The 10846-nt window shown below is 48.2% G+C and overlaps 1 protein-coding gene across 1 annotated transcript; it reads right to left on the bottom strand.

Moving 5' to 3' along the window:
• Positions 1–67: 67 nt before the first annotated feature.
• Rexo4 (RNA exonuclease 4) lies at positions 68–10445 on the bottom strand. The gene is made up of 8 exons (XM_021150956.3): positions 10115–10445; positions 8457–8797; positions 6599–6736; positions 6229–6422; positions 5003–5091; positions 2790–2864; positions 1977–2051; positions 68–1113 (listed from the first exon to the last, which is right to left on the bottom strand). The coding sequence occupies exons 1-8, from the start codon at positions 10412–10414 to the stop codon at positions 994–996; spliced, it is 1332 nt and encodes a 443-aa protein (XP_021006615.1). The 5' UTR covers positions 10415–10445; the 3' UTR covers positions 68–993.
• Positions 10446–10846: the final 401 nt, after the last annotated feature.

The following is a 10846-nucleotide window of genomic DNA, read 5'->3' as shown; positions in this document are numbered from 1 at the left end:
TGCCTGGCCTGCTGTCAGTGGTCCTGCCTTGATGATGGGAAAAAAACCTGAACTTCCACACACTCCATTTGATCCATCCATTTATTTCTGACAGTTCTAGGGAAGGATTCCAGGGTCTTACACTTAGTGAACAAGTGTCCTCTGAGCCACACCTCAGTCCACAGCTGCATTAAAGGCAGACATCTGTCATCATATGCATGGGTGCACGTGTTCTAGGAGTTGTCAGCTAAGTCCATAAAGTTCACTGGTCACTCTGTGATTGCTGCTAGCCAGAACAGCTGCTGGCAGGACAGTGGGAAGATGGCCTTTCTGCTTACACTGTTCCACATGGTAGGATCTCAGAACTCAGAGTGTACCTGTGCCCCAAGGCTCACCCCAAGGACTCTCTGGGGAAAACATGAAAACATGACAGGGCATTGGCATCTTAGGCCAAGCAAAGGACAAAGGAGTGGGAAAGGACCTCCAGCCCAGTAGCTTTAAGAAAGTCCTCAATGGGTGGTTGCTGTGCTGGCCAGATTGGTTTGCAGCAGACTGAATGCCCTTAGCCTGGATCCTTTAGATCCAGCAGAGCTTATCCCCTTACCTGACAGAGAAGACGCTTCTTGCTCCTTAAGGGAAGGTGCTGAGTACCCTGGCTGAGACCAGCTATGCTCATTGTTAAGTGGTAGCTCAGATGGTCAGCAGACATAGACTCTGCAGCACTCTCATCCATTCCAATGATGTTCTCCTCCCTCTGAACCTACACCCCTGACTTCTGCCCTGTATCTGACCAGTCTACCTCAACACACAGGTGCGGGATTAGGCCCTGGATGTTCAAGAGGCCGTTCCAGCAGCTCACATGCCACAGGCCTGCAGCCATGGCTCTGAGAAAGCTCACCAGAGACAGAGTCCCTGCTGTGCATAGACCTAACAGGCCTCATAACCCCATCCCAACTGCCACTGGATTGAGAAGTCACTGACGGACAGGGTGGTGGCGACAGCAGTAGGATGGTGCTAAGAGTTCTTGATGCAGCGCTGTAGAGTGGCAGCTGGGGCACGCCGGTCTGCAGTAATGCTCTCCCATTCCCGTTTCACCATGATGTAAAGCCTCATTGCTGCCTGGGCATCCTGGATCTGGGTGACAGACGGTAATGTTCAACCAGCCAGCTAGTGAGAACACATGACTACAGGCCACAGAAGTAACCCTACAACTACTGAGTCTTCATGATAGCCACACTACTGGGGCTGCAAAGCCAACACACACACACACACACACCTCTCCCTGGGTGACTATGGAAGGGCAGAGATCAGGGCACCACTTTTAGCAGAATCTGAATCTAACTTCCTGTGCTTCAAACTCAGCCACTCTGTTTATAGGGGCAGAAAGGGAGGCCCCACAGCAGGAGGAAGCTGGAGCTTCACAGCAGACACAGCTGAGACAGGCAAAAGGGTTCAAAGAGTCAGAGGCTACACCACAGGGGAACCTGTTCTCCTGAAGCAAACTGCCTGGCCAGGAGGACCTGTTAGGACTGAGAACCTCAAATCACAAAGTCCTAAAGCACCTTTGCTAGGGTTTGGAAAGGTTCTACCCCTCACGCAGGAGCCTAGTGTGGCAGTGTAGGGGTAGTGGGACCTTTCAGAGCTGGGTCTAGTGGGAGGTCAAATGGCACCAGTCAGTTCTGCCAAGAGTGACCTGTTTCTCCTTCCTCCTTGGCATCTCTCCAATCAGCTAAGCCTCATCACCATGAAGTCCTCACCTCAGGTATTATTAGTCAATAACTGGAAGTATACAAACAGCCTTCAATTAGACTGGTGAATTTTGTTCCAAATCCTTACTCTATATTATTCTTTGTATTGAGTTCAAGTGAAATGTAAATATGTAAGATATAACAACATTCTGTAAGCCTGCTCTGCCTAGAGTCCTTTCCTGTTTCTATGGTCAAATGAACCACCCCTAGGTGTTAAAAAGTCAGGGGCTGTAACCCAATGATACTCACTGAGCAGTGCTCTGCCTGTTGGACCCTGATCCCCAGAATTTTCTCAGAAAGCCGTTTCAGAGACGGTCGTCCACTCTGTAGAGAAAAGAATTCCACTGAATGTGTTGCTTCCACAGGTTGTGCCCACAGAGGACACAGCTGGCGCCTGAGCACATCGAGTGACCCGCACTTTCCCTTTCACCAGGAGTATGTGGCACTTACAACTGCAACCATCAGCCTGCTATGGCTTATGACATTGCTCATCAGCCAGTAGAGGAAGAGCTGGGGCTGGCAATATTCCAAGTGGTAGAGTGCTTTTAATTATTTTAGTTTTTTTAAAGATAGGGTTTCTCCTTGTAGACTAGGCTGGCTTCAAACTCAAGAGATCTGCCTATCTTTACCTCCTTAGTGCTGGGATTAAAGGTGTGAGCCGCTACACTTGGCTTAATTTTTTTTTTAAAAGTTCTTTTTAGTTATATATAGGTATGTCTGGCTGCATGTTGGCATGTGCACATAATTGCAGGGCCTGAGAAGGCCAGAGATGTCAGGGTTCCTGGTACTGGAGTTACAGGGATTTCGAGTAACCTGACGTGAGTGCTGAGAATTGAACTCAGGTCCTTTGCAAGAGTGCCGAGTACTCTTAACCACTGAGCCATATCTGAGGACAACCTCTCCTGCCTTCATGGGAGTTCCAGGGATCAAAATCAGGTTGCCAGACTTCAGTGACAAGTACTCTTAAAGGTTAAAGTGAGAAACCAAAACAAACTAAATCCCTTTAGCCAGAGGGGTCAGTGCCAGGGGCTACTCACGGCCCAAGACTCATTCATTCCGTACCTTTACTCGACTCCTGAATGGTTTGAATTTCTGAGTGTCCCTGATTTTCTTTTTTGGATGGTCAAGGAACAAAACCTACAAGAAAATGACAAGTATTTCCATTCAGTTTGCAGCAATGCATCGCACAGGGCTACACCGCAGGGTGCTAACACTCAGGAAAAAGCAGTTTCTCAAGGTCATTTCCCTGACTTAAGGTGATGCCCAACATTCAGAACCATGTTAATAAAAATAAAATCTTGGCCAGGCATGCTGCATACTTTTAATCCTAGCACTCTGGAGATAGATGCAGGTAGATCTCTTGTGAGTTCAAGGCAAGCCAGGACTATATAGTGAGACCCTGTCTCAAGAAAAATAGGGGCTGGTGAGATGGCTCAGTGGTCTAGAGCACTGTCTGCTCTTCCAGAGGTCCTGAGTTCAATTCCCAGCAACCACATGGTGGCTCACAACCATCTATAATGAGATCTGATGCCCTCTTCTGGTGTGTCTGAAGACAGCTACAGTGCACTTAATTATAATAAATAAATAAAGAAAAGAAAAATAAATAAAATCTTGACATCAATGATGTTGCGAAAAAGTCAACCTGCAACTGACTTCTCTGAGCTGGTTGTTCACATGGGGAAGCAAGACATGAAATTTAACAGCTCACCCCGCAATGTAACAGACTTCTAGACTCATATGGTCCAAAAAAGTGAGCCACTAGAGGAGGCAGGTGTGGCCCTGGTGGCAGTCTTTTCCAAGGTGACTCATCATATCAGTGAGCAGTTGACTTTGGTTAATTTTTAATTGTTGGAACATTTGTTATTTTCTTTTTTTGGTGCTGGGATGAAACCGTGGGCCTTTACACATGAAGCATGCATTCTGCCACTGAGCTACATACATCTCTAGCCCCAAATATTTGAATGAGAATTAAACTCCCATCTAGAGGTTCCTGAAACACGTGAATACAGTGGCACTACAGATCACATCCAGGAAGGACAAGGTCCACTGTCTAATCGGCAGGAATCTAAAAGGGTAGAAGCTAGATGTCACATGCCCTAGCACTCGGTAGAGTCCTCTGAGCTCAGTCACCTAATTGGCTGGCTGTATGGTTGGCCTGTAAAGGAGGTGACTAGCTGGAATGACACCCTGAGGAAACACATGCCCATTCAGTTCCTTTCCTATAGGGATAGCTGAAGCGGCAGCAACATTCAACTCAGAAACTTGGGATGCTGAGGAGCCGTGGAGAAGTCACCTGAATGCATATCCACTGCTTCCCTGGAATCTGCTCCCAACCCCCTAACACTTAGCTCTGCTACCCACAAAAGTCTATTCCTCAAAGGATTAAACAAGATCTGTTTACATTGTCTAACTCCTGGTGTACCTGGCAAGGCTCTGATGTCTGGCATTAGAATCTCTGGGGCTGGAGAGATGGCTTAGCAGTTGAGAGCACTGGATGCTCTGGATCCCTTCCAGAGGATCTGGGTTCAATGTCCTGAATTCATATGGGAGCTCACAACTGTCTACAACACCAGTCCCAGGAGATCTGGCACTGTCACATAGGGTAGGCAAAGCATCAATGCACAGAAAAATAAGTAATCTTTAATCCCAGAACTCAGGAGGCAGAGAGGCAGGTGGATCCCTTGCATTCCAGGCCAGCCTGTTCTACTTAGTGAGTTCTAGGACAGCAGGGCTACAAAGAAACCTTGTCTCTGGAGTCTACCACACCAGGTGACAACAGAGGTGTCCCTTTTGCCAAGTCGACTATGCTCCCATTTTCCTGCTGCACCCTCAAATGGATTAGGCAGCAGGTTGCTTGTGAACTTAAAGTGATCCATTTAATAAACCCAGGTAGGTGGGCTTCCAGCATCGCAGCAATGCCCAGATATAAACTGGACACATAACAAGAACCCTAGGACTCTGACAGGGTGCATAGATTTGTCTCTGGCCCTGGAGCACACAGCTAACACCAGGCCATCTGCCATGTCAGGTAGGTGACATTCAAAACCCCCCTACTTTGAGTTGTCAATACTCTGGCACTGAAATCCCCAATGTAGTCGGGACTCCAAAAAGTACCTAATGTGGTCTCTTGAACACAGCCAGACATCAGGTACCTGACACTATTCCTAGAGAAATCCCAAGTCGAGATAAAAAATCAAAATGAAAAAGCCTCCAGAGTAGTGCTTTTGGAGACAGGGATGTAAGGCTTGTGTGGCTCACATGGAAGAGCCCAGCACCTTTAAATCATTGTGTAGCGCATGCCCCACCAGGATTCTGCCCTTCAACATCTCTGCCACTTCCTTCTTCACAACTTCAAACTCTTCTCCTGAAAACCAAATGAAGAAATGATTAACACCACATAACTCACTAAGATTCTAAGGGAAGTTCCTTCCATTCCTGGCCCAACTGGTAACAACAGGTCAGGCCCTTCATGATACGCAAAGCTATGGTGGGAGGTAGGTCCCTAGAAGTGTCCATTTTTCCAGGGAAGTGGAAAGGCGAGGAGGCACCCCACTGTGCCTTGTGCTCTGCTCCCACTTCTGGAGACAGTTGAAAAAAAGACAAGAACTCCACTCTAAGCCAATCACAGTCAGTGGACTGCTACTAGTTAGCAAACTACTGCTAACCTAGAAGTCCAGGAACATTTAGACTATCTCAGGGACACTTGGCAACAGGCTTCCCATTCTCATACTTATGACTTCCTAAGTAGACTCAGATTGGATTTCCGAACCAGACAGTGCAAGGGAGACTGCACAGACCCTAGGGTCTCTTTCTATCTCAGAAGAGAGGCTGGCCAGCCTACGGTTTATGGAACAACAAAGACACTATGTTGGCCATGGGTACCAGGAGAAGCAAACAGGCAATGGGTGGTAAGGAACGGGGAAAAAAAAAACACAGTTGCATCCCTAGTGGTCTCCAGGTCTCCCTAGGAGGCAGGCTCAAGAATCCTAGATGTCCTCGCCTATTACAAATCAGACCCAGCCTCCCTCTGCTATGTTGGCTCATTTCTTCCAGCTACCTCCCTACCTAGCTCCTGCCTCAGAACCAGTCTTCTGACCCCCTACCCTGTTCTCAATGTCATGACCACAAGGATCCTGCTGGAGGCCTCTCTGCCATTACTGCACTCATTTCCCAAAGAGACCCTGTGATCTGTCCTCCCAGCTCCTACCATGTAGCCTACTCACTCTTCAAGATTTCCCTCCTGGTCCCTAACATGCTCCAGTTTATTCCCTACTGCCACAAGACAGAAAATAATCCAAGAGCCCAGGACACAAACAGCACAACAGCCAGGAAAGGTATCTTTCCTTTTGTATCTGAAAAGTCTGCTACTCTGGGGAAGAGCTAAGCAGTGTCAGGACCCCTGCCATGCCATGTTCTGGAACACAGAAGGGGAAGTTGAAGAGAAATGAGTCCTGCTACCATCTCCACCACTACACTCAAATCTTACGGACATCAGTCATACCCTGCTTCAGGTTCTCAGGCCGGATCCCACTGACGGCTGTCCTGTAGTCAGTCACTGGCTCAGTTGGCTTGACGTACTTGTCATAAACACACTTCCCATACTGGTTCACGATGGACACACGGGCTGCGATGCTCTCTTCCCCTTTGGGACCCACGCCTACCATCTCACAATCCAGGGCCAAGGCTTTTGTCAGGCTAGGGGAACCAAAGGCCCCAGTGTAATAGATATCATGGGCTGGGATTCTTGGCCAGTGAGCCAAGCCTCATTCTGCACCTCCATGACTGCTGGGTAGTCATGGCTCAGTGCTTCCCATGATCCCAGCCCCAGAAGGAGTAACATTGCCAGCAGCTATGGCCCGAGCCCAGCTTACCCGCCAAAGGCTTGTTCCTTCACCAGGGAGATGGTCCTCTTCTTCTGCCCCAGCCTCTTCCGTACCAGCATGGCTGCCTCTGGGCCTATGGCATCCTCAATATCATCTGGATCCACATCATCAAACCAGATGTCTTCCCTATGAGACAAAGATGAGAATGCCTGGCTGTGAAAAGACCCAGGACACTTGGATGCCTCGCAACAGGACCTCTGCCTACCAGGTAGGGTGTGAGGAGCAGCACCATAAAGGCTGGCAGGATGGCTCCCCCTCTACACTCCACACTCAGTCCAGCTGAATCTGTTCTCACACATTCCTTTACTATTTGTATCCTGTTTTGCCTGCATGCACCCATGCACTGTATTTATCACTTGCATGCCTGGCGCCTGATGGCCAGAAGAGGGCATGCATCATCGGATCTCTGGCACTGGAGACTTAACTCAGGTCTCTATTAACTCAGGTCTCTAGAGGAGCAGCCAGCGCTCTTAACCCCTAAGCCACCTTTCCAGCCCTCACTACTGTTCTTTTAATTTGCAAATATGTCTATGATCCAAGACTTAGGAGAACTACAGATAAGACACAGAGTGTGAAACAGAAGCATGTAACCTACTTCAGTATAACGACCAGACATTTTCCAATTACACAGTAGGTTTGCTACTGGTCAAGAAACACAAGCAGGAGGAGTGCATGGCAGAAAGGGACCTGTGAGCCAGGCACACGCCTTTAATTCCAGCACTAGGGAGGCAGAGGCAGGCGGATTTCTGAGTTCAAGGCCAGCCTGGTCTACAAAATTAGTTCCAGGACAGCAAAGGCTACACAGAGAAACCCTGTCTCGAAAACCAAAAAAAAAATAAAAAAATTTAAAAAAAAAAGAAAGGGACCTGTGCTTTGTACCCTGTTCACACTTTGGAAGAATGAGAGAGAGTTGATACTGGGTGTTTCATGGCTATCTGGTGAATTCCAGACATTCAGTATCTTTACTCAAAAAGGTTCAACTGATGGGCCGCATGCTTCCTGATCATTTGCTTTCTTCACTAGGATACCCTGACACCTCCTCCTGCCACACACACAAATGCTAAAGTAAAATGCCTGTGTGTCTTTCCTGCTTATATCAGCCTTAGGAGGGAAGGGTCTTATAGTCTCTCCAATCCAGCCTGTTTATATAACTCAGCAGAAGCAGTTAAACTCATGTCCCTTTACCCTTCAGCAGCTGAATCTTGTAGCCTGTCATGGGCTCACTTAGCTTGACCTGACACAACTCTCATAAACACACTTCTCATACCAGTTCCCAAAGAAATGTTCTCCTTCCCCTTTGCCCGCACCCTCCACTGTATAATCCCAGACCAAGGTTTTCTTTAGGTTTAAGGGAAGGCAGGAAAATCCTAGGCAGCAGGAAGCCAACCTGCCTTATAAGCATATCCCATCCAGGTTAGGTGTTATCACAGCGCTCATTAAGCAGGCAAAAGACACTAAGCAACACATAGTGCACTTCAGTCCCCCTAACCATACAGATGACAATCACACCGAGGAAAAAAGGATGCAAGAAACCTATTCAAAGCCATCAACTGGCAAAAAGGCAGGACTGGGTTTCACAGGAGTCCTTCTGGGTCCAGCACACACTATGAAAAAGTTTTTGTTGGCTCTTACCTTATGCCAAGCTCTACACTGGGGCCCAAAGACACAGTATTATCTGTATAATAGGGTCTGCCTTTAGCAGCCCACACTCTAGGAGAAACAAGGGACGAACAAGCAAATATCATAGGGTTGGGTAGAAGACTGTACCAGGGCCGTACGGTGGTGAAGACAGTGGATCACCTCTTTCTGTGGATGTTCCAGGCACCACAGCAGAGTTGATACTTACTCAGTGGGTGTGGGCTGATTCAAGATAACAGCTGCCTCCGTAGCTTTCCACTTAGGCTTGAGATCCCCTTGATGAGAAGAGATGTCACTATATGTCCTCTTCTTGGCTCCTTTCTTCTGCTCTGTTACAGAGGTATCTGTGGGAGGTACTAGTATCTTCCTGTCCGTAGGTGCAGATGTAACAGAACCACTAGTGCTCTTGGCCTTTTCTGTCCTCTGCTTGTCTCCCTTTGATTTATCTGAGGCCTTTTTTCTGTTCTGCTGGATTATTTGGGGGTGCATTTTGTCATCCATCTGAGAGACAAGAGGTTTTTCTGGGGCCTGGGACTTTTGTTTCAGTAGCTAATGGAATGAAAATTAAATATAAGCCACATTTATTATTTTTTTAAAGCCACATTTAATTTTGAACTGACATACCACAGGTTCAAGAAACTTGTGTGTACATGTATTCTATCATCCATGCACTTCCCATCACCACTAATGGTGCTTTTCACTTCTTTATTTGGAGTTTCACTTAGGGACTTCCATGGTCAACACTGTGGGACACAGTGATCAATTCCTTTATCTCTGGAGGTGGCTACAGCTCAGAACCTGAGGAAGACCTGGAGGAAGGGAGTTCAATGGAAAGAAAGAAGTCCTGTGAAACCAGATACGGCTGATCCAGGTAGAGGAGAGGTCCAGGAGACCAATTTCTTCCTTGTGTTCAAATCTCCAGTTAAGACCACAACAAGATAAGAGATGTTGAAGTGAGTTTCTACTTATTCACTCCCCTAATACTTAAAAGGCCTGAAGGATTTAGATTCTTGTAGAAGCCAGAGCCAAATCCAAGTTTCCTATAGTAAACATGTCCTCCCTGCACACTTTACTTTTTTGGGAGAAAGAACAAGAACCAGCATACACAGCCCTGACTGTCCACAGGGTTTGGCTGCTCCTGGGTGTCCTGTTGGAAGATCCACACTAAGGAACAAGGTGGAGTGTTGTTATGGAGGCCAAGAAATTCCTTATTGTCTTTCTTACTAACGGAGGCTCCATGACATACACTCCTCAAGACTCCCTAGAAGACAACAGTGAAGGCATATTCAGCATCCCAGTTCTGCTGTTTACACGGTATGTGACCTACTTTCAACTCAAACCCTGTAAGTTATGTGTCACAATTTCTCTGTCTAAGAAACAAGGGCAGTAAAAGCATCTAACTAAGCCGGGCGGTGGTGACACACGCCTTTAATTCCAGCACTTGGGAGGCAGAGACAGCCGGATTTCTGAGTTCGAGGCCAGCCTGGTCTACAGAGTGAGTTCCAGGACAGCCAGGGCTACACAGAGAAACTCTGTCTCGAAAAAACAAAAACAAAAAAAGCATCTAACTAGTATGGAAGAATTTATGAATGGGGGTGGGTATAGAGGCTCAGGACTAGGGAGGCTACCTAATGTAGGAGGACAACCACTAGTGTGGGTATACCCTGAGCTACATGAGTTCCAGAGCCACTGGGCCAGAGTTCTGGGACATAGTTTAAGACGTTGGCAGGGTGGCAACCTAGATACGTGATTTATAATTGAGAAAAAGAATTTGAATGAAGCAGAGGGCAACATCCCTTCCTCCTTCGCGGTCTGTGGCTACCTGACAGAAAGTTCGGGATGAAGGTGGCCTGTCGCCGGTCTCACCTCTTGCAGCGCTTTCCAATTTTGAGAAAAGTTCTCGGGGGCCTTCGGCGGTCGGCCTGCCACAGCCGCCGGGCGGCTTCCCGGAGCCCCACTTCCTGCCAGAGCTTTGCTCTTCCTGAACTTCTTCTTGGCTTTCTTCCTAGCGAGCTTCCTGATAGGCCCAGGTTGGGGCACCGGCGCGGTGGCCTTCGTCTTCATCTCCCCGCTCTCCGCCGATCGAACCACCAGGGAAGAGACCGCGACTCCAGCGACCGCGCAAGCACACATTTCCCAGGGGGCAAGCGTGCCTCCACTGCGCATGCGGGAACCCGGGTTGCTGTTCTCTTCGCGACCTGTTAGAAACCGAGACTGCATCTTTGGTTCCGCACGTATGCGGACTCCGCGACTAGCCCGCTAGTTAACACTGGGGGCTGACCGCCCTGGCTAGCAGCGCTGCGGTTGGATACCCAGAGTTTGACAGAAGGGAGCCCAGACCTTCACAAAGATCTGGTGTCCCGGAAGGGCGCAAATGAGGAGACTCTGGGACACCGGAAAAGGCTGGGGGACTACTCTCGGTGTGGCACTCACGGGGGTACGGAAGAGGCAGAGGCGGGTCTTGTGTAGGTTGCCCTATGCACAACCACACACTGCGAATACCGAGGCCTTCCCCACGTCTCTGGTTTGCTGACTGCAAAGGCACGCCAGCAGTGTCCGATATTAATGATAAGCAAAATTTAATTGTGATTATATACG

The sequence above is a fragment of the Mus caroli genome, unplaced genomic scaffold, assembly GCF_978045245.1.
Source record: "Mus caroli unplaced genomic scaffold, Mus_caroli_1 scaffold_2, whole genome shotgun sequence".
NCBI lineage: Eukaryota > Metazoa > Chordata > Mammalia > Rodentia > Muridae > Mus > Mus caroli.
Note: the sequence above shows the minus strand (reverse complement) of the source record. Positions and strands in the feature narration are given on the sequence as shown.

Bases quoted from the DNA above. Each gene is read 5' to 3' on its own strand.
- Rexo4 (XM_021150956.3), bottom strand. From the start codon at position 10,414: ATGCGCAGTGGAGGCACGCTTGCCCCCTGGGAAATGTGTGCTTGCGCG. The intron at 6,737-8,456 runs GTAAGTATCAAC...TTTGTCTCATAG, and splicing joins AATCAGCCCACACCCACTGA to GGAAGACATCTGGTTTGATG. The intron at 2,865-5,002 runs GTGCTGGGCTCT...ATTTTCTTGTAG, and splicing joins CGCTACACAATGATTTAAAG to GTTTTGTTCCTTGACCATCC.